This window comes from Sorex fumeus, unplaced genomic scaffold (assembly GCF_029834395.1).
Source record: "Sorex fumeus unplaced genomic scaffold, SorFum_2.1 ptg000005l, whole genome shotgun sequence".
In the NCBI taxonomy this organism is placed as follows: Eukaryota; Metazoa; Chordata; class Mammalia; order Eulipotyphla; family Soricidae; genus Sorex; species Sorex fumeus.
In genome coordinates this window covers 9,064,167-9,088,320 of record NW_026606062.1, presented here as the reverse complement: position 1 = coordinate 9,088,320, position 24,154 = coordinate 9,064,167, and the positions used below count along the sequence as shown (strand labels likewise).

General features: G+C 44.4%; 3 protein-coding genes across 4 annotated transcripts in view; all 3 read right to left on the bottom strand.

The window, feature by feature from the left end:
* Positions 1–24,154, bottom strand: part of LOC130030805 (UDP-glucuronosyltransferase 1A8-like) — a 130,068-nt gene that overhangs the window by 82,006 nt on the left and 23,908 nt on the right. The gene's annotated exons all lie outside the window — the stretch shown is intronic.
* On the bottom strand, positions 5,249–6,175 carry LOC130030114 (UDP-glucuronosyltransferase 1A8-like). The gene is given in 1 exon segment (XM_056121308.1): positions 5,249–6,175. A coding segment is annotated over 1 exon segment (927 nt).
* On the bottom strand, positions 14,319–15,233 carry LOC130030107 (UDP-glucuronosyltransferase 1A10-like). Its single transcript, XM_056121296.1, has one exon. The coding sequence runs from the start codon at positions 15,231–15,233 to the stop codon at positions 14,319–14,321; it is 915 nt and encodes a 304-aa protein (XP_055977271.1).

Below are 24,154 nucleotides of genomic sequence, written 5' to 3'. Positions count from 1 at the left end.
AAGTATTTTGACACTTGGCCTGGCCTATTTTGATGCCAGGGTAGCTCAGAAGCTTGCCCTGGCTCCATCCAGTTCCGTATCATGCCTGCAAGCAAGAGCACCGGGATGCCGAAGATGAAAGACAGAGAGTTCCATGGAAGGGAGACGGCCAAAGGGTCAGAGCGGGTGGATGGGAGAGCAGGTCCCTCCGCAAGAACCCTGTTGTTCTGTTTCCCCCTTGTTGTTCTGTGCCCAGGCTCCGGTGCTCTCCATGACTCCGCAGGAACTTTTCAACATAAAACTGAAGTGTTGGCCAAGAAATGCAGCAAACCATCCTAGGGCTCCAGGATTTCAAGGAAAGCAGTGATCGCTCAGTCCTTTTCCCTGAGGAATCCCGGGAGCTGAGTATGTGGATTATGTAGCAGATTTGGGTGCAAGAAAACGTGGGTTCCTGCAGGTCTGGTTACCAGCCACCACGTATTGTTGGATGACATTGGGATGTTGGATGACATCCACGTATTGTTGGATGACAAGGACACTTGCTCCTCCGCAGTGAACTTAGATTTATTGAATTACTCCCACAATATTGCCCCGGAGGCGCACCCAGTTCCATCAGGCACTAATAATCCTATATTGCTTTTCTCTTTCCTTTATGTTCTTTGTGTGGTTATTTAGCAATTTCCTTTTTGTACAGAAACAGGAAGATTGTTCATGCTATGCTTTTGTAATTGACTCCAAAATAATATTTACTCCTGGGCATCCATATTTACTTAGCTTAAGTCTCAGTTGCCCTTAGTTCTTAGCGCACCAAAAGCAGGGTACCAATGCAAGTACTGGATGGACCCAGGACAAGCTGTAAGCTACCCTGGCATCAAAAGGAGACAAACTAAGTACCATAAATATAATAAGTTAAGAGCACGGTCTGGAGCGATAGCACAGCGGGTAGGGCGTTCGCCTTACAAGCGGCCAACATGGCCGACCTGAGTTCGATTCCTCTGCCCCTCTCGGAGAGCCCGGCAAGCTACCGAGAGTATTCGATATGCCAGACACAGTAACAACAAAGTCTCCAATGGAGACGTTACTGGGCCCGCTCGAGCAAATCGACAATCAACGGGAGGGCCTTTACCTTTACCTTAAGAGCACGGTCATGGAACAAACTCTGTCATGACCCAAAAAGAAGTGACTGAATAAGGACCCTGCTGGGGTTAGGAAAGACTGACCTGGCCTGAGGACTGTGGTCTGGGATATATAGAAAGATGTCCCTAGGAAGAGCCAACCTTTGAGCTTCATATATGTCTTACTGTGTCCGTACAAAATGATTAGAAAGATTATAAGAAGTAAATTTACTATGATTATTTAAACGGTTATGATTATTGCTAACTGAGGAAAGGAGGAAGCAATACAGCCTGGTTGGAATCCCTCCCTTGAGCGGATCTCTTAGTAATCTACAGTGCTGAACCTTCAGATAAAATTTTGTCCTTGAGTTAATCCTGTAGAACTTCCCTGTTGTTATGATGACAATGTTGTTGTTCGGACAATGTTCAACCGCACCTGTGTGTACCCCCTCTACATGATTTCTATCTAACTATGCTGTAAGGGGAAATAAGGGCATTTTGGAACGTGGAAGACAAGAACACAGGACGATGAGGACACTGTCAGAATACAATGAGACTGGGAAGGAGAAAACAAAAGTGAGAACTTTGAGGTGAACAAGGAGACTAGAACGATGGAACTATGATGACTGGGACTACGAGCAAAACTACAACTACGATTGCACCACAAGGGGAGAGATCAGACTCTGCTGGGGAGGAGAGAGAAATAAACTATCGATCAGGCTGGGACCCGGGCCCAGTTTATCCCATCCCTTGGTCCTTTGTTCGTCTGTCGCTATGGGTCAGCCAGGGGAACGGCTCTTACCCAACTGAATGCTCGAGTCCCACATGCGCACACCCTTTTCCTTGGATCACAGTGAAAATCTCGCTCCACTGCACACTTGCACACGTTTTGCTAAGGGACAACCATTCCCTCTTTGTTCTGACCTCCTCACTCCTAGCATCAGCAGTAAATACAGCAGACCCTTATTAAAGAAGAAAAGCTCTTATCTCCACGCTAATAAAGAATTATGATGAAGAAGGGCTGGGCAGGGAGCAAACTCCACTCAGTTTCGCTCTGGCCTGATGCCACCTCCAAGTCCCCTTGGCACAGGAGATGTGACTGAGCCCACGAAGGATGGAGACCAAGATGACAACAGAACATCCCATCAACCTTAGCACCCAGGAACCCCAGGTCCGGGGTGATGACCACTGTCTAGGGCCTCTTCGTTGTGGCAGGATTGCCAAAACAAAACGCCTTTATTTCTGGTTTGCTTGCAAGAAACGAGCCACCTTCTGGCGTCCAAGCAGAAGGCAGAGGTAGGAAGAACAAAGGTTTTCTAGTAGCCCTGTCCCCTGATCCCAGCAGCAGATCTCTGGGACCAGGTGAGGTGACCGACACTCTCTGTCCGTCCCAGGACTGAGGGCACTCCCAAGACATGACACTTGAGGTAAAAGAGCAGGGGAGATGAGTGTGTGTCCATGTTTCACTCCAGGAAACAAGAGACAACACAAGCCAAGCCAAGATGACAAAGACAAGTGAACTTGACCTGGGTGATTCTGTGAAAAACTTTCACCCGGTTCCCAGAGGTCACAGGTGTGTCTGGTTACATAAATGGGTCACAGCAGGACAACCGGAGTGCCACACTCTGAACCCACCCCTGGGCACAAAGGAAAAGCAGCCTGGTGTGGTAGTTCTCACCTTAAAGGTATATACCCAAAAGCATGTCAGGTGAGGGGCCAGCTCTTACCAAATGCACTGAACCACTGAAGCAGGTTTTAACCGCTGTGGTTAAAAAGAAGTAAGTGATTTACTGGAGTAAGACGTGCACTGTTTCCTCTGGATTCACATGCTGGGAACCTGTCCCGAGTCTTAACACTCTATTTTCCAGACCTTGTCTGGTACAAAGGACAAACACGATCCAAAGTGGCTGGACCAGCAAGTTTGTTGGGAGCAAAAACCTAGGACAACTAGTTTTCTTAAATCATTCAGTGTTGTCAAAGCAACCTGTCCACTTCATCAAAATGGGATAGTGTTGTTGTATTGTGTTTTGTTTTGTTTTTAACCAGCCTAACTGCTTCTTAGATTCTGGCCTTCTAAGACAAGACCAAGAATATGGACATATATGAATATAAACTCACTATGTTTAGTACCACCTTGATTATAAAAAAAAAATATTGGGGCTGGAGCAATAGCACAGCAGGTAGGGCATTTGCCTTGCACGCGGCTGACCCTGGTTCGATTCCCAGCATCCCATATGGTCCCCTGAGCACCGCCAGGAGTGATTCCTGAGTGCAAAGCCAGGAGTAACCCCTGAGCATCGCCAGGTGTGACCTGAAAAGCAAAAAAAAAAAAAATAGGACCTGGGAATGTGATTCGGGGTCAGTCTCAAGCACGTGGGGCCAGAAGTTTGATCTGGATCAAGTTTCCACACCCTTGAATGTTATGTCCCACACTGCAAGGGGAGGCAGGGTGTCACAAGTAGTGCCACCCAGTGCACACCCCAACCACAAGTGAGCCCTGCAGCCAAGGAATGAGTCATTGCAAACAAAGAACAGTCAAGGAAGATGGTACGAGGTAACATAAATGAAAAAATAATTACAGGGGCCGGAACGAAAGTACATCTGGTATGTTCTTGCTGTGCTCGCTGCTAACCTGGGTTCAATCCCCTGACCACCACCAGAAGTGATTTCTAAGTTCAGAGCAAGGAGCAATCCCTGAGCATCACCAGGTGGGACACTTCCCAAAAGATTTTAATGACATAAATGTTTTAAAAAATGAAAAGGACAGTACCATGAGAAAGATCACTCATTCCAGCGCACATCGGTGACAAGCTAGAAGTCATTGTCTCGAATTCTATGACCCCAAATCAATGCTCCATTTCCTTCGCACTGAGATCTGAAGCAGCGTCACCAAGAACAGGTCATTCCCCTACTCCTACCTGTCAAACAAGTGTCACTGTACATGCACTAGATTATTATCCCTTCTAACTCATTGTAGTTTAAAAGATGATAGTAAAATATGCTCATGCTTTTTAGCTATAATCATATTTATTTCAGAGAGTACACTACCTGGCTAGGATGGTTGCTGAACGGAGACATTACTTGTGCCAGTGCTAATATGTGAGGGTTTGCTGAAAGTCTTGAATTTCAGAGTACATTTTCTCACAAAAATGATGAGTTGATAGTGATAATTCTTTTTTGTGAGACATTATGTTTTTTTTTAAAAAAAGCAGAGTTTCTTTTTTATTTTTATCTTTGCATTTTGGGTCACACCTGATGATTCACAGGAATTAATCCTGGTGGTTCTCAGGAGACCAAATGGGATGCTGGGAATCAAACCCAGGTCGGCAGCACGCAAGGCTATCACTCCAGTCCCAATGTTATGTATTTTTATACAGAAAAAGTTTATCACAAAGAGAAACTTGCACCATAGCATTCCTATTTGTCTTGTTCACCATGTTAACCATCACGTTCTCCTTCCTAAGATGAGTGCTGTCTTTATACTCATGTCATAATTTTCTTGCAGTTCTTTATAATGCAATAATGCTAATACTTGATGCAATTCTATGAGAAAAGATGTCGGGAGTTTAACATAAATTTCCTTTCTGTGGAGCTGGAGCAATAGCACAGCGGGTAGGGCGTTTGCTTTGCACACGGCTGATCCCAGCATTCCATATGGTTCCCTGAGCACCACCAGGAGTAATTGCTGAGTGCAGAGCCAGGAGTAACCCCTGTGTCTCGCTGGCTGTGACCCGAAGAGAAAAAAAAATTTTTCCTGTGACACGGACCTAAAATAATTTTGTTTCATCATTTAAAATATAGGGAAAAGTATAAATACCTAGCAATATTGGTTCTCAGAATAAATGCGGGTACGTCCAAAGTGATGGATACTCTGAAATTTGCTGTGCAACACAGATTGAGGTAAGAGGCAGAGATCTCTAGGAATTCATTCCCATTAGGGGGTGCCATAGGATTATCAATGAAGGAAGTGTCACTGCTCACAGGGACTTTCAGTACCAAACGTAGAACATAAAAAGAAGAACTGATATACAAACCATCTATATGGTACATCCACATGAAGAGAGCAGCTTAATGTAACATTCTAGTGCACAATCAAAATACCAAAGAGAAGTCTTTCACTCAGAGACAAATGGCAAATGCAATAAAAGTAACTACTAGCCTAGTTCAGTAAGAAACACAGAACCCAGGGCCTGATTCAGCATTCTCTGCTCAGGCACAGGGCTTACCTGTGTCAGGGGCTTTCCTGCATGGCAGTTGATGCCGCCAATGAAAACCATGTTGGGCATCACAGGTTTGGGATAGTCCAGCACAAAATCAGTCCGTAACAACCAGATGGACGCTTGACTGTAGAGGTCATAGGGGGTGATGGTGGTCTGCAAAATCTCAGAGGCAGCATCTACAGCCGTTTTCAGAAAATAGCGGCAAAATAAACGCTCCTGCACATGGAAGAGGAGATTCTGCACTCGCTCCCGGAATGTCATGGTATCTGAGAAACCTAAGAGTCCTCTAGGGACATAGGACAGGGGACTCGGGCACTGAGTCCCTTCATCCTGAAAATAGCAAAATGCCCCTCTGGTGAAGACCACTGAGGGGAGGGACAGGTACTTGGCTAAAATCAGACCACACATATCAAAAGGATCTAGAAATACCGCATCGAAAGAAGTCTCTTCCAAGTATCTTACTAGTTTCCTGTCTTCAAACAAGCTCTTACAATGAGAGAAAAAGTAATCAAAAAATTGGGTGGGTGTCGTCATCATCATTTAAAGTAAATTTTGTTCTCGAATTTTTCATTGCACATCAACGAACCTCTTGAATTCACGATTTACATCCTCTATAGAGTAAGAGAGCGAGTAGGTCTTGACTGTAAAGTTGAATGATTTCTTCAGCTGCCAACTCACCTCTGGCATGACCACCACTAACTCGTGCCCTCTCTGGACCAGCTGCTCCACCACTGAGCTCATGGTGAACCAGTGGCTCCCATCCATGGGCACCACCAGCAACCTGCCTGCCTCGGTGGGGCCGGGTGTCAACAGGAGACAGACACTCAGGGGAAGGAGACCAGCCAACACCGTGAGAGCCATGAGGAAACACAGCCAGAGCAGGGAGCTGCCGATTCTGAGCTTGACACAGTTGTAGAAGAAACCCGGGCACAGGTCCTGCCCAAGAGAGGGCGTGCACTCACCCACTCAGTGAAGAGATAATAACGTATGGAAAGATTAATGTGCTTCGATTGCTATTGGCATGAACCAGATTAGATGGGCTTCTGCTCTTTGATTGGTCAAAGATCATGTTCAGGACTCTATGTCCTCTTTGAACTGAATTTTTAAGCAATGCTTTGAGACCCCCAGAACTCAGAGACATCAAAAGGAAAGCCAGTTTAATTAACCTGGTAGATTTTTAATGACCATAGCAAATTTTTTATTTTATCCTCAAACAACAAAACATTGCTCAGATTTGGAAGGCATTGAGGTTTCAAATAAAGCCTTGTAACCCTTTAGCACTGACATCCTGAGCAAGAAAAATTGCCTGCCCTTCCCTGGGTATGACAATGTCAGCATTATTGCTCTGATTGGTTCATTCAAAACTCTTCGAGTCCACGAGAGGCTAACCCAGGATCAGCAATACACCCATGGGCCGTTCTAGTCAGGTGATGAGCTGACTCATCTACCTGAATTCATTTCCTTCCGTGCCTCAGACACCCGTCTGTGCTTGTCAGAAGCACCTGCAAGTACTTTTACACACAGTTTTGGAAGCTCTAGTCAGAATCATTATGTAATAAAACGGAATAAAAGGAATTCAAACTAGAAAAAAATGAAAACAGTATTGGAAGATGACACGACTGTAAAAAGAAAGCCCAAAGTCCATTAAAAATATTTTTAAGTTATTAAAATAATTACTGATTTCAGTAAAATGACAAGATATTAAATCGGCCGAGGGTTCAATTCCTCCGCCCCTCTCGAAGAGCCCGGCAAGCTACCGAGAGTCTCTCCCACACAGCAAAGCCTGGAAGCTACCCGTGATGTATTCGGTTTGCCAAAAACAGTAACAACAAGTTCTCACAATTTGTTGTGAAACGTTACTGGTGCCCGCTCAAGCAACTCGATGAACAATGGGAGGACAGTGCAGTGCTACTAAATCAATATATTAAAACTGGTTGCATCTCCACACATGAACAATGAGTGGGAGGGAAAGAAGAATAACAAACACAATTCCATTTACAATAATACTGGAAAGAGATCAAATAAAACAACATAAGCCAGAATAAGGAGATTAAAGACTTGTGCACTGAAAACTATGACAGCTATTGGAGGGGGCAGGGCAGAGAAGGCACAAATAAAGAGAAAGCCTCAGGTGCTCAGGATGTGGAAGAATGAACATGATTAAGACGGCTATTTTAGCTAAAACCATCTAGTGATTCAATGGATCTCTTTTTTTAACTATCAATGATGTTTTCAAGGAAATTGAATGAACAATACTAATATTTTAATATAACCACAGAAGATCCCCAAATAAATAAAAGGAATTCTGAGATACAAGAAAATAGAGACTTAATCTTCCTGATTTTGAACTACAGTAAGAAGCATCACCAATACAGTGTTATATTGGAATAAAAATAGACATTCACATAATACAAGAGAAAAGGAAAAAACTATGCTAAAGAGAATCTGGAGTGATATTATAACAGGGAGGACACTTGCCTTGCATGCAGCTGACTCAATTCAATTCCCAGAATCCCTGCGGTCCCACAAGCACTGCCAGGAATAACTCCTGAGTGTAGAGCCAAGAGTAACCCCTGAACACCTGAACACCACGAGGTATGACCCAAAAATAAAGACAAAGGGGTATGGTGCAACCAGCAGGTCAATCTTTACCTGTGAGGCGAGTGCATCAGCAGCCTAATGGCGCCTTCAGACTTCCAGATACCCCAAAATTGCTGCTGTGCCTTTGGCCAGACCCCAAAAACTTGGGACAAAGTTTACCAAGAAAGTAAATGGCCAAAAGTTAGGTATGTGGGAGACACACCCACAAACCACCTCCGGCTCAGCTATATTGGAGGCATGGCCTCTCTGGTTCCTGATCAGGTTTGCCGCAGTGACGAGACACGCAGGGCCTCATGGGATGGGGTGGAGCCAATCCTGTCCTCCCCACTCCAACGAGACCCCAAATCATCGCTCACAAATGGCCTCTCTGGCTCCTGATCAAGCTGCTTAATGGCCATGATTCCAGAGACTCAGAAACAAATCTCGAAACCCAGTTGCTTTTGGCAGAAATGCGTCCGGACCCCACAGTAGCTTACTGTCACCGGACCACCAAGGGGAGAAAGGGTGTTGTCCCTTCGCCTGCTTCCCCTTGGCGGCTCAATGGCCGCCATCCTCCAGAGGCCACTGGACAGTCAGGTTTGGGCCCTCAGTGACGAAACTTGTTGGGCCTCATGGGATGGGGGGGGGGGGGCGGGAGCCGGGCCTGTCCTCACCACCCCAATGAGACCCCAAGTCATCGCCCACGAACGGACTCTCTGGCTCCTAATCAAGCTGCTTAACGGCCATGATCCCAGAGATTCAGAAACAAATCTTAAAACCCAGCGGCTTTTGTCAGAAATGCGTCCGGACCCCACAGTAGGTTACTGTCACCGGGCCATCAAAGGAGGGAAAGGGTGTTGTCCCTCCGCCTGCTTCCCCCTACCGGCTCGGTGGCCGCCATCCTCCAGAGGCCACTGGACAGTCAGGTTTGGGCCCACAGTGACAAGACACGCAGGGCCTCATGGGATGTGGGTGGTGCCAGTCCTGTCCTCCCGATACCAACGAGACCCCAAGTCTTCACCCACGAACGGCCTTTTTGGCTCCTTCTCAAGCTGCTTAATGGTCATGATCCCAGAGACTCAGGAGCAAATCTCAGAACCCAGCAGGTTTTGGCAAAAATCCCTCCAGATTTAAGTGTTAAAATTTCGGAATTTCAAAATCGCGCGGCCACTACTGCAGCCACGCGACATCATACGTTATTCATAACCAGCAATAGAAAACGAATTGTCTACTGTTGTCTTTTCAGCAGATCTGAGTGTTAGGGTAAAATTTCAAATAATAATGGTGAGTCTGGTGTCAAAAAATTGAATGTGATCAAAGTAGAGAGAGAGTAATGTGGAAATCATATGCCCCACAGGTAGGGGGAGGGTGTGGGATGGGCGTATACTGGGGTTGTTGGGGGTGGAGAATGGGCACTGGTAAAGGTATGGGTGTTTCATTGTATGACTGAGACTTAGACCCGAAAGCTTTGTAACTGCTCTCATGGTGATTCAATAAATAAAATTATAAAAAATGAAAAAAAAGTAAGGTGGAGTTCATGCACAATTCAACAGCTAATCAGTGGCTGAATAAAACTATGCAGTACTCCTACATTTAAAAAAATGAGGACAAAAAAAACCAACAAAAAGCAACCCCACTGCTCAAAGAAATGAACTGCATCAAATGCCATTTAAAGCGAAGAGCACCCTGGCACTCAGAAAACATTGGGAGACTCACAAATTAATCTCGGGAGAGATTGACTAGCTGTAGAGATGCCTCCAGGCCCTGTGCCAGGCTGAACGTTATATCCTGGTAAAGCCTGAAAGGCGATGGGTAGTGGGACTCACCCACCCTAGCAGAGCCCCAGCAGCTGAAAACCTCCAGAACTCAATTGCTGCCATGCTCACAGCCAATATCCACAGACTCGGATGAGTCTCATCCATAAGTTTTTAGTTTTCCCTGATGCCTAGGTTTCAGGAGGTTTAAATCCACAGGTAAAACCCTTACTGGAATCTCTTCCATGAGTTTTTAGTTTGCCCTGATGCCTAGGCTTCAGGAGGTTTAAATTCACAGGTAAAACCCTTACTGGAATCAGAATATAGAGAAAGAGAGTAAAGTGGAAATCATCTGCCACAAAGCTGGGGGAAGGGCGAGATGCGGGATATACTGGGGTTCTTGGTAGTGAAAAATGTGCACTGGTGAAGGGAAGGGTGTTTGATCATTGTATGACAGAGACTTGAACCTGAAAGCTATATGACTGTTCTCACAGTGAATCAATTTAAAAAAACCTAAATTGACCTTATATAATAAACATAACATCCGAATTATGATATTTGTGATAAATGTATCATCATAATGATATTACATGACTTTTTCCTGGATCTTGGGAAAAGAAAGCATGGCTGCTTTCTTAGGACTACAAGACTCTGAATTAGGGTCCACAACACTGCTCAGGTGAGTCTCAACAAGAAGTGTAATCCCATCAATGGCCAAGACCCTGAGACTATAAAACCAGCTCCTGGACATCTTATTATCTAGTTCTTACTCTGGAGAATCTGGCACGCTCTGAAAGTATTCTGTCAGCACAGCAGAGTCTGGGAAACTACTCGTGGCTAAAAATCAGTAACAATGATGAGTCTCATTCTCCTGACCCTGAAAGAGCCTCAAATGTGGCACTTTCAAAAATCTCAGGGCAAGGACGAAGGAGAAGGTACTGGTGCCAGCTCAAGGAAATCGATGAACAAGAGAGTGACAGTGATACAGTGAATATAATATAAAACAAATTACTGAGAGCCTGCTATTGGGGCAGTATTAAGGAGTGGTTGGGAAAATTGGAAATAATGGAGGTGAGAAGGTGCAAAGGTGGTGGGATTGCCCTAGCCAAAATGGGAATAGAGGGGACTTTCCTCAACATAGTTAAAGCCATCTACCACAAGCCTACAGCAAGCATCATCCTCAATGGGGAAAAACTGAGAGCCTTCCCTCTAAGATCAGGGACGAGACAAGGATGCCCACTCTCTCCACTGCTGTTCAATATAGTACTGGAAGTACTTGCAATAGCGATTAGGCAAGAAAAAATATTAAGGGAATTTGGGTACGAAAGGAAGAAATCAAGCTCTCACTATCCGCAAATGATATGATACTATACTTAGAGAACCCTATAACCTCCACCAAGAAACTCCTAGAAACAATAGACTTGTATAGTAAAGTTGCAAGCTATAAAATCAATACCCAAAAGTCCATGGCTTTCCTATACACAAACAGTGAGAGAGAAGAAAGTGACATAAAAAAAATCCCGTTCACAATTGTGCCTCAGAAAATCAAGTACCTAGGAATCAGCTTAACTAAGGAAGTAAAGGACCTGTACAAAGAAAACTAAAAAACGCTACTTCAGGAAATAAAAGAGGACATGAGAAAATGGAAAGATATCCCCTGCTCATCGGTCGGGAGAGTTGACATTGTCAAAATGGCAATACTTCCCAAAGCATTGTACAAATTCAATGCAATTCCTATAAGGATACCCATGACATTCTTCAAAGAAATGGAGCAAACACTCCTGAAATTCATATGGAACAATAAGCCCCCACGAATAGCTAAAGCAATTCTTGGGAAAAAGAAAATGGGAGGAATCAACCTCCCGAGCTTCAAACTGTACTACAAAGCAGTAATAATTAAAACAGCATGGTACTGGAACAAAGGCAGAACTGCAGACCAATGGAACAGGGTTGAATACACTGACATCTCCCCTCAATCATATGATCATCTAATGTTTGATAAAGGTGCAAGAAATGTGAAGTGGAGTAAGGAAAGCCTCTTTAACAAATTGTGCTGGCAAAAGTGGACGACTACATGCAAAAAAATGGGCTCAGAACTCTGCCTAACACCATGTACAAAAGTAAGATCAAAATGGATTAAAGACCTCAGCATCAGACCGGAAACCATAAGGTACACTGAAGAAAAAGTTGGCAAAACCCTCCATGACATTGAAGCTAATGGTATCTTCAAAGATGCCACGCCACTGGCCGAGCAAGTGAAAACAGAGATAGATAAATGGGACTATCTTAAACTAAGAAGCTTCTGTACCTCAAAAAAAAAAAAAACAGTGACCGGGGCTGGAGCGATAGCACAGTGGGTAGGGTGTTTGTCTTGCACACAGCCAACATGGCCGACACAGGTTCGATTCCCAGTATCCCATATGGTCCCCCGAGCACCGCCAGGAGCGGTTCCTGAGTGCATGAGCCAGGAGTAACCCCTGAGCATCGCCGGGTGTGACCCAAAAAGAAAAAAAAAACAGTGACCAAAATACAAAGACAGTCTACAGAATGGGAAAGGATATTCGCCGAATACACATCTGACGGGGGGTTGATATCAAGGATATACAAAGTACTGGTTGAACTCCACAAGAAGAAAACATCCAACCCCATCAAAAAATGGGGCAAAGAAATGAACAGAAACTTTCTCAAAGAAGAAATCCGAATGGCAAAAAATCACATGAGAAAATGCTCTACATCATTAATCATCAGGGAGATGCAGATCAAAACCACAATGAGATACCATCTCACACCTCAGAGACTGGCCCACATTCAAAAGAACAAAAGCAACCGATGCTGGTGCGGATGTGGCAAGAAAGGGACACTCCTTCACTGTTGGTGGGAATGCCGACTGGTTCAGCCCTTTTGGAAAACAGTATGGACGATTCTCAAAAAATTAGAATTTGAGCTCCCATTTGACCCAGCAATACCACTCCTGGGAATATATCCCAGAGAGGCAAAAATGTATAGTCGAAGTGACATCTGCACTTGTTTGTTCATTGCAGCACACTTTACAATAGCCAGAATATGGAAAAAACCTGAGTGCCGGAGAACAGATGACTGATTAAAGAAACTTTGGTACATTTACACAATGGAGTACTATGTACCTGTCAGAAAAGATGAAGTCATGAGATTTACATACAAGTGGTACTACATGGAAAGAATCATGCTAAGCGAAATGAGTCAAAAAGAGAGGGATAGACATAAAAAGATGCATTCATCAGGGGAAATAAAGTAACAAAATAGGAGATTAATGCCCAAGAATAGCCGAGATCAGTACCAGGAGGATTACTCGATTGCTAGAGACAAGCCAAGCATTCTAGGGAAAAGGGCAGCTCAGGTAGAAAAGGGAGTACCAAATACAGGGTGTTTGGAGGATCCTCCCAGGATGGGAGATGCATGTTGAAAGTAGACTATGGACCGAACATGATTGCCACGCAATGCCTCTTTTGCAGACCACAACACCTAAAAGGAGAGAGAGAACAAAAGGGAATGCCCTGGAACAGAGGCAGGGTGGGATATGGGGGATGGGTGTGGGAGGGATACTGGGATCCATGGTGGTGGGAAATGGGCACTGGTGGAGGGATGGGTATCTGATCATTGTATAATCTAAAACCAAGCACAAAAATTTGTAAGTCTACAACTGTACCTCATGGTGTTTCACTAATAAAAATTAATTTTTAAAAAAAGTGGTGGGATTGGTGTTGGAATATTGAATGTCCGTAACAAATCATCATGAACAACTTTAAAAAAATTTTTTTAAGTGACAAACCAGAAAAAAATTTGAAAAAGGAATGATAGGAGTGTCATGAGAGTCATCTTTCGTCCAAATGTACCACATGACGAGCTGGCACTTGTAGAACATCTTGATTCCTGAGACCCAAAACTAATAGTTAACTTTAGGTTTAACTTTGGGTCTGAAATGAATCCACCAAGAATTTCCAAGACACATACTCCTCTGATACAGAAATATTACTTTTATAGGAACTTTATTATCATTCTTTGTATCTTTTTTAATTTAACAGGGATTACTGTAAAATATATTCATGTCCTTTAGCATAACTATGAATTTGAGGAGCTTCTCTCTACCTTTCAATGGGGTTTGGTGACAAAATGATTTCAGATATTTTGGGTGCCAGTATAATAAATGAGGGTTTGAACATCAGGTGGATCGATTTTTTGAAACTGATTAGTATCCAAACTGATAAATCTTGACATGATCAATTCAGAAAGATGTCTCATGTTTAGCATACAACCACTCTTCCTGCTATATGGCCCTGGAGGAAGTTGCTGCACTTTGAAGAAAAAAAAGGTATAAAAGTAAAAATACCTAGCAGGACTGGTTAGTGGAATTAATTCTAGTCATCAAAAACAGAGAACATAGTGCAATTTTTTTTTTATGCAACACAAATCACAAAGACCTCTAAATACAGTTCCGTAATGAGAGGGAGAAAGTTCCAGTTCGGGGAGTTTCACTGTTCACATTGGTTTCCAGTACTTTATAAAACAAAGGACTTGAAAAAAAGACATTGGGAGTGACATATAAACCAACTCTACAGTACATCTATATGATCAGAATAACAATTCCACATTTTTCACATGTACAATTAAATGATCACAGAAAATCCCATCACTTAGAGAGAGAAGTACAGCACTGATGGCCGGATTCTTCTCTGCTCAGGCGTGGGGCTTACCTCTGTCAGGGGATTTCCCGCATGGCAATTGATGCCTCCGACGAAGATCATGTTGGGCATCACGGGTCTGGGATAGTCCAACACAAAATCAGTTCGTAACAACCACATGGACACGTGGCTGTGGAGGTCATAGGGGGTGATGGTGGTCTGCAAATTCTCAGAGGCAATATCTACCGCCACTTTCAGTAAATAGTGGCAAAATAAATGTTCTTCCATGTGGAAGAGGAGATTCTGCACTCGCTCCCAGAAAGTCATGGTATCCGAGAAACCTAAGAGTGCTCTAGGGACATAAGACAGGGGACTCGGGCACTGCGTCCCTTCATCCTGATAATGGCAAAATCCTCCCCTGGTAAAGACCACAGAGGGAAGGGACAGGTACTTGGCTATAATCAGACCACACATATCAAAAGGATCTAGAAACACCGCGTCGAAAGAAGTCTCTTCCAAGTATTTCACTAGCTTCCTGTCGTCAAACACACTCTTGCAGTGTGAGAAAAGATAATCAAAAATTTTGCTGGATGAGCTTGTCAATAAAGAAATCAAATTCTTGTCCCGAATTTTCCATTGATGGTCAGCAAAAATTTTCATTTCATGATTCAAATCCTCCAGAGAGTAAGGGAGGGAGTAGGTTTTGGCTGTAAAATTCAAAGATTTCTTCAGATACCAACTCACTTCTGGCATGACCACCACTAACTCGTGCCCTCTGTGGATCAGCTGCTCCACCACTGAGCTCATGGTGAACCAGTGGCTCCCATCCATGGGCACCACCAGCAGCCTGCCTGCCTCGGTGGGGCCAGATGTCAGCAGGAGACAGACACTCAGGGGAAAGAGACCGGCCAACACAGTGGGAGCCATCGGAAAACACAGTCAGAGCAGGTAGCAACCGATTCTGAACTTGTCACAGTTTATAGAAAAACTCAGGCACAATAAATTACGGAAAGATTAACATGCTCTTATTTCTGTTAACCCAGTTAACCCTGTTAAATGATCTTCTGTTCTTTGATTGGTCAAAGATCATGTTCTAGACTGTATTTCCTCTTTGAGCTGAACTATTAAGTAATGTTTGAGACCCCAAGAATTCAGAGACACCAAAGCAAAGTCTGTTTAATTAATCTGGTAGTTTTTTTAATCACTCAAATCAACATTTGGATTTATCCTCAGATGATACAGATTGCCCAGATGTAGAAGGCATTCATGTTTCATTGATGTTTGAACTAAAGCCTTGGAGCCCTTTAGCACTGGCGAGCAGAGCAAGAAAATTTGCCCTTCACTGGGCTTACTGCTTGTGTTGGCTCATTCCAAACTCTGAGTCTATGAGAGGCTAAAACAGGATCAGCAATGCCTCTCTATGGGCTGTCCTGGAAAAGTGATGAGTTGACTCATCGACTTGACTTGTTTCCTTCTATACCTGTAATGCACACAAAGTGTTCACCGGCCCCGTGTTTCTCAGAAGCACCTGCCAGTACTTTCACACAGTTTTGGAAGCTCTCGTCAGAATCATTCCTGAATAAACAGGATAAAAGAAGTCCAAACTAAGCCTGCCTCCTGGGGAGAAGGAATTTGGGATAGGGAAGAGACCACTAAGTCAATGTTAGTTGGAAGGATCATTTGGAATGGGAGGTGTGTATTAAAGTAGACCAAAGACCATACATAATGGCCTCTCAGTATCTGTATTGAAAACCACAATACCCAAAAGTAGAGAGAGAGTAAGAAGGAAAATAAGAAGGAAAGTACCTGCAACAGAGACAAGGCGTGGGGTGGAGTTGGTGGGAGCAATACTGGGGATATTGGTGGGGGAAAAACACACACTGGTGGAAGCATGTGTGTTTGATCACTGTGTGACTGAAACGCAATATCATGAAAGTTTTGTAACTTTATCTCACAGCGATTCAATTAAATATTAAATTAAATTTAAAAAATAATGCTAAAGAGAGACTATGAAAAGTCTAAATTATTTTAGTAAATATAAAAAATTAATCTGTGATGTCAAAAAAATCCAAACTGAAAAAAGAAAACTATAGGTATGGAAGATGACATGATAATGTAAATAGAAAACCCTATGTCCATGAAAAAACTACTAGAATAATTACTGATTTCAATAAAATGATAAGATATTAAATTAATATATAAATTTGGTAGCAGAGCCAGAGCGATAGTACAGCAGGTAGCATATTTGCCTAGCACTCAGCCAATCGGGTTTGATTCACGGCATCCCATATTGTCTCCCCAGCACTGGCAGGAGTAATTCCTGAGTGCAGTGTCAGGAATAACCCCTGAGCATCGCTGGGTGTGACCCAAAAACAAAAAAACAAAAAGAAAAAATTTGGTTGCAGGGCCAGAGCGTTAGTACAGCAGGTAGGGCATTTGCCTTACATGCGGCCAACCCGAGGTTGATCCACAAAATCCCAAATGGTTCACCCAGCACTGCCATGGATAATTCCAGAGTGCAGAACCAGGGATAATCCCTGGGCATCGCTGGGTGTGACCCAAAGAGCAAGTAAAAAAAAAGATTCTAAAAAAAATTGTTCGCATCTTCACATATAAACAATGAGATAGAAGAAAGAAAAATAACAAACACAGCAATCACAATACCATTTACAATCACTGCAGATAGAGATCAAAGAAAACCTAAATATACAAGGGAAAAGGAGATGAAAGGCTTGCGCACTGAAAATGAAGACAGCATTTGGGGGCAGGGCAGAGAAGACAAATAAACAGAAAGTGTCAGGTATTCATGACTTGAAAGAATGAACATGATTGAAATAGCTATTTTGGTTAAAGCCATCTACTGATTCACTGGATTCCTTTTATAAGCACAAATTGTGTAATCACAAAATAAGTATGAAACCGCGGCACTCTCTCCCTGCCTCTGTTCAGTGGTCTCGGCTGCTTCCCCAACCCCGATGGCCAGTGGCAAAGGGGCAGATGAAAGAGGAAACGAGGCTGCCAGGCTGGTTGGTGATCAGTTGCCGTTTATTCCATTCTCCCCAAGCACCTGTTCCAGTCTCACTGAGCGTCCCATTCCAGTCTCTCACTGCCTCTCATTCCCATCTCCTCCTGTCCCCCATGCTAGTTTCTCCACACTCCGACTCGCACTGCCTTCGTCTGGCACCATATCTCCAAGCACTGTGGTAGCCACCACACATAGGTGTGGTCATTCAATCAGCAGATGTAAAGGCCTAAGGAGCATTTCTCCTTTCCTTAGTCCAACAATCATTGATTCTTAATTCTCATGATCACTATCACGATCATCCTCTTGTTTGCCGATTGCCTCGAGCAGGCCCCAGTAACGTCTCCTTCGCCCTAGCCCTGAGATTTCAAAAAGGGCCATATTCAAGGCTCTTTCAGGGTTAGGAGAATGAGACCCATCATTGTTACTGGTATTTGGCATATTGGGTCTTGGCCATTGATAGGATCACACAGCGCCAGTGGGCAGTTGGTGGGTATGACCCCTGCCTACTGAGAGATGGAGGATCTGGGTGGAGGATGCTCCACCCCGATCGGAGCAGGCTTGGAATCTCAGCCCCGGAACCTACATGCCTTTGTTTCTCTGCCAGTACATTCATCTGTGTGGAGAGTGGTCTCAGCATGGTTGTGGCTGGTTCTGGAGGTCTTTGGCTGCCAGAGCTCTGCTCAAGGTGGGGAGGGAAACTCAACTCGCCCTCCTCCAAGGGGCCTGGCGAGGACAGCCAGGCGCGGGGGCAGGAGACTCTTAATTCTACTTAATAATATTAGTTATATTGTATGGACACAGTAGTTCTCACACTACAGTGCTCAGGCCAGACGAGTCTTTCCTAACCCTCCCAGGGGGTTACTAATCCCATTGTTACTCTTTGGATCATGACAGACAATATTTGTGATAAATATTTCATCATGACCTTGCATGCCATTTTCCTGGATCTTTATATGACTGTCCTCTCAGGGGAACAGGACACTGAATTAGGGCCCACCCTACTCTACTGAATCCGTATCTTAGCTTTTCACATTAAGAACTTGGTGATATATCTCAGTAGTAGAAAATAAAGTACAACTTGTAACAGTCCACAACTTCCCTTCAACTTACCTTGCAGACACCGCATCCAGCCCTGAACTGGTTGGTCATGTTTGTGACATGTTCTATGGAGAATTGAATGAGAGAGACGCTGGGAAAACAGGCAGAACGAATCCTCACATGAACCTCTGGCCCTCAGGATCCCTGAACCCACAGGGATGGAACAGAGAATGGAATAAGGGGATGGAGACGCAACACCTGCGCTTTCTGCACAGGAATTGGGAGAGGAGAGAGGGGAAATGGTGAAACCACCGCAGAAAGCGTTCCTGAGAGCACTGGCTTTTAGGTGAGCAAGAGCACCAGGATGCTGAAGAGAAAGGACAGAAAGTTCCCCGGAAGGGAGACGGTAAAAGGGTTGGGGGCGGGTTAGGGGGGTTGAGGGAGCTAGTGTCTCCCCGAAACCCTGTTGTGCTCTCTCTGTCTCCCGCATTGCTCTGGCCCAGGCTCAGGTGCTCTTTGTAATTTCACTGGAAAATTTCAATATCAAGCTCAAGCGCTGGCCAGAAATGCAGCCAACCATCCCAGGGCTCCAGGATCTGAGCAAATCAGTGATCAGTCAGTCACCTTTGGAGGATTCCCGGAGCCAAGCACTGCCAGTTAGGTAACAAATTTGGGTGTGAGGAAACAGGTCCCTGCAGGTCTGGTCACCAGGCACACCGCATCCCACTGAAAGCCTCGCTTCACTGCACGCTTGCAACTTTCCTACGGAAGAGCACACCGTTCCCACTTTGCTCCAACTTCCTCCCTCCTGCCTGGGTCAGCAGTAACATAGCAGGCTACTATTTAACAGAACATGGAAATGTATGACTATCAAGACACTCTTCAGCAGTGTTTTATATAATCTTGATTACAAAGGAGAAATGTAAGGACCCAGGATGTGGCTTGGTGGTGAGCCTCGCACACGTGGGCTGATGTGGACCAAGCCATGCTACCCCTGATTGTGATGTCTACCCTGCCACTAGAAGACGGTGTGACTAGGGAAACCCACCGAACTCCACGACCAGTGTGAGCTCTGAGACCAAGGGAAGAGACACTGCAACAAAGAACTGCCAAAGTAAAGGAGACAGGGGAACTTAAATGAAGGGTCATTCCAACGGTGTTTTAAAAAAGGATTGCCAAAAGGGTATGTGAGAGCCTTCTTTCATCCCAATATGCCCTTGGACAAGCTGGTATTCATTAAGCATCTCGATTTCTGAGAACCGAATTAATAAGTTTAACTTTGAATCTGAATGAATCCACCAAGAATTCACAAACCACATTCTCCTCTGTTTTAAGGAAATGTTCATTTTTATACAGAAACGTTTTATCATCCCTTCCATCGTTTTGGATTTTTTAGAGATTACTTTAAAATATATTTGTGCCCTCGGCAGAACCCTGAATCTGAGGGGCTGCTCTCTACCTTCCCAAGGGCTTTGGTGACGCATTGATTTGGGATATTTTTGTTGCCCATATAATAGATGAGAGTTTGATAAAAATCATGAAATCAGCATAGATTGACTAGTTTCAAAACTGATGAATCTTGATGTGATCACTTCAAAAAGACGTCTCGTGTTTAGTACGTACCCACTCTTTCTGCTATACGGCCCTGAAGGAATTTTTGCTACAGTTTGAAGAAATATAGAAAAGTAGAGCATAAATACCAGGCAGGACTGGTTAGTGGAAAGATTCTGGTACATCAAGAATAGAGAACATTATGCAAGTTTTCTATGCGACACAAATCACAATGTCCTCTAAGAATACATTTTTATAATGAGAGCCAGAGGAGAGTTTCACTGTTCACAGTGTTTTCCTTTACTTTACCAAACATAGGACTTAAAAAAAACGGAACTTTGAGACTGATACACAAGCCAACTACACGGTACATCCATATGACTAAAACAGTACATTTGCCTAGTGCACAGTTAAATGATCAAGTGGGTTCCTTCACTCAGAGACAATTGGCAAATGTGACAAAGCAACTACTGAACCCAGTTGAATCAAGGGCCTGATTCTCCCTCCTCTGTGCCTTGAACAAATACCATGACCTCTTAGCCCCTGTATTGCAAACCATAATACACAAAAGGAAAAAGAGAGAGAGATAACAGGAAGGAAGTTGCCTTCCACAGAGGGAGGCTGGGGGTTGGGGGGAGGTATTGGGGGATTAGATGGGGAAACAAGGGACATTGGTGGTGGTAAATCTACACGGTGGAGGGATGGGTGCTGGATCATTGTATGGCTAAAACCCAATTATGAACAGTTTTGTAATGGTCTATCTACGGAAATTCCATAAAAAAAGGTTTTTCTAAAGTAATGTGGAGTTCATGCCCAATTCAATCAGCTTAATCGATGGCTGAATAAATAGCAGTATTCCTAGACTAATAAGAAATAAAATAAATAAAATAATTAAAAATAAAGATCTATCCATATTATCACCAAAAATAAAATAAAATAAACATTGTTCCAGTATTATATATATTGTATATCTGTGTGTTTTGGCTGTATATACATGTGTGTGTGTGCGCATGTGTGTGTTGGGTGTATATATAAATGTATATATATATACATACATATATATGTGGCTTTTCATCCCCCAAAAGCTGAACACACATACTTATCCAGTGGATATGAAATATTCTGTAAAATAAACCACATTTTGAGCCACGAAAGATACTTTCACAGTCTAGAGGTTGAAGATAGAAATTTTACCATCTTCTCAAACAATGATCCAATGAAAATAGAAGTTAATAGCAGAAACAGAATAATAACTCAATAACCTGAAAATTAAGCATCTTGTTACTGAACAACCAGTGGGCCAGAGAGAAATCAAAAAGATTCCTGGAAAAAAAAACGAAAATGAGGATATGACCTGCCAGAACTTCTGGGAAACAGCTAAAGCGGTGTTAAGAGGAAAGTTCATGACTATGAAAACATTCATCAAAAAGAAAGAAAGAGCCCACAGGGGTTGGAGCAATAGCACAGCATGTAGAGTCTTTGCCTTGCACGCGGCTGACCTGGGTTCGATTCCCAGAATCCCACAATGGTCTCCCAAGCACCACCAGAAGTAATTCCTGAGTTCATGAGCCAGGAGTAAACCCTGTGCATCGCCAAGTGTGACAGAAAAAAAAAAGAGAGAGAGCCCACATAAATGACTTGACTGCACATCTTAAGAAATTGGAAAATGATCAACAAAAGGTGGCCAAAGTAGGCAGGAGAAAGGAAATAATAAAACTCAGAGCAGAAATTAATGAACTGAAATCCAAATAATCTATCCAAAGAATCAATGAAACCAAGAGCTGATTCTTTGAAAAAACAAACAAGATTTATAAATCACCAGCAAGATACAACGAAAGAGAGAGAAAGAGAGAGAACTCTAATTTACTGAGGTAAAGGTAAAGGTAAAGGCCCTCCCGTTGATCGTGGATTTCTTCGAGCGGGCCCAGTAACATCTCCATTGGAGACTTTGTTGTTACTGTGTTTGGCATATCGAATACTCTCGGTAGCTTGCCGGGCTCTCCAAGAGGGGCGGAGGAATCGAACTCGGGTCGGCCATGTAGGCTGCTTGTAAGGCGAACGCCCTACCGCTGTGCTATCGCTCCAGCCCGAATAACACATAAAAGAGGAACATCGTAACTGAAATCACAGAAATTCAAAGAATCATAAGAGATTTACTTTGAGAATTTTTATACCACAAAATGAGAGAAGCTATGATAAATGAATAAATTCAATTTTGGACTCTTAGAAGCTCCCAAGACTGAACCAAGAAGATATGGAACATCTAAACAGATATATCAGTCTTAAAGAAATCAAAACATTAATCAAAAAGTCTACCCCAAAACAAAATCCCAGACACAGCTGCATTCACTAGCAAGTAGTTCTTTTACAATTTTAAAGAAGACGTGATAGGGGGTACGGTGCTGCCAGCAGGTCAATCTGTACCTGTGAGGCAAGTGCATCAGCAGCTGGATGGCGCCGTCAGACTTCCAGATACTCCAAAGTTGCTGCTGTGACTTTGGCCAGACCCCAAAAACTTGGGGCAAAGTTTAGCAAGAAAGTAAACAGCCAAAAGTTAGGTATGTGGGAGACACATCCACAAAGAACCTCGGGCTCAACTATATAATTGGAGGCATGGCCTCTCTGGTTCCTGATCAAATTGCTTAAGGCCATGATCCCAGAGACTCAGAAAAAAAATCTCAAAGCCCATTGGCTGTTGGCAGAAATACGTCTGGTCCCTCTAGTAGATTACTGGTGCGGGGCCAACCCAGGTGGGAATAGGTTTCGTGCCTTTGCCTGTTCCCCTTGGCGGTCCACTGGCACTATTTGCCAGAGGCCACTGGACAGTAAGGTTTTGGCCTGCAGTGACGAGACACATGGCGCCTCATGGGATGGGGGTGGAGCCAGCCCTTTCCTTCCCACCCCAACAAGACCCTGAGACGCCACCTACAAACAGCCTCTCTGGCTCCTGATCAAGCTACTTAATGGTCATGATCCCAGATACTCAGAAACAAATCTCAAAACCCAGCGGCTTTTGACAGAAATGGGTCCGGACACCACAGTAGGTTACTGTCACTGGGCCACCCCAGGGGGGAAAGGGTGCTGTCCCTTCATTCGTTACCCCTTGGTGGCTCGTTGGCTGCCATCCCCCAGAGGCCATTGAACAGTCAGGTTTGGGCCCTCAGTGAAAAGAGACACACAGGGCCTCACAGGATGGGGGTGGAGCTGACCCTTTCCTCCCCATGCCAACAAGACCCCTGAATCGCTGCCCATGAACAGCCTCTCTGGCTCCTGATCAAGCCGTTTAATGGCCATGATCCCAGAGAATCAGAAACAAATCTCGAAACCCACGGCTTGTGGCAGAAATGCGTCTGGTCCCCTGCAGTAGATTACTGGCGCTGGGCTAAACCAGGTGGGAATAGTTTTTGTGCCTTGGCCTGTTCCCCCTGGTGGCCCGGTGGCCGCCATCCTCCAGAGACCATTGGACAGTCAGGCTTGGGCTCTCAGTGATGAGACACGTGGGGCCTCACGGGATGGGAGTGGAGCCAGCCCTTTCCTCCCCACCCCAACGAGACGCCAAGTCCTCACCCAGGAACAGCCTCTCTGGCTCCTGATCAACCTACTTAACAGCCATGGTCCAGAGACTCAGAAATAAATCTCAGAACCCAGTGGCTTTTGGCAGAATGCGTCCAGACCCCGCAGTAGGTTACTGTCACTGAGCCACCCCAGGGGTGAAAGTGTGTTGTCCCTCTGCCTGGTCCCCCTAGGTGGCTCGGTGGCTGCCATCCTCCAGAGGCCACTGGACAGTCAGGTTTGGACCCTCAGTGACAAGACACACGGGGCTTCACGGGATGGGGGTGGAGCTGGCCCTTTCCTCCTCGTCCTAAAGAGACCCCGAGTCTCCACCCATGAACGGCCTTTCTGGATCCTGATCAAGCTGCTTAACGGCCATGACCCCAGACACTCAGGAACAAATCTCAGAACCCAGCAGGTTTTGGCAGAAATCCCTCCAGATTTCAGTGTTAAAATCTCAGAATTTCAAAGTTGCGCGGCCACTACTGCAGCCACGCAACATCATGTTATTATTATTGTTATTATTATTATTATTATTATTTTGCTTTTAGGGTCACACCCAGCGACACTCAGGGGTCACTCCTGGCTCTTAACTCAGAAATCACTCCTGCAGTGCTCGGGGGACCATATGGGATGCCGGGCACCAAACCCAGGTCGGCCGCGTGCAAGGCAAACACACTAC

Excerpts from the sequence above, each read along its gene's own strand:
- LOC130030107 (XM_056121296.1), bottom strand. The coding sequence starts at position 15,233 with ATGGCTCCCACTGTGTTGGCCGGTCTCTTTCCCCTGAGTGTCTGTCTC.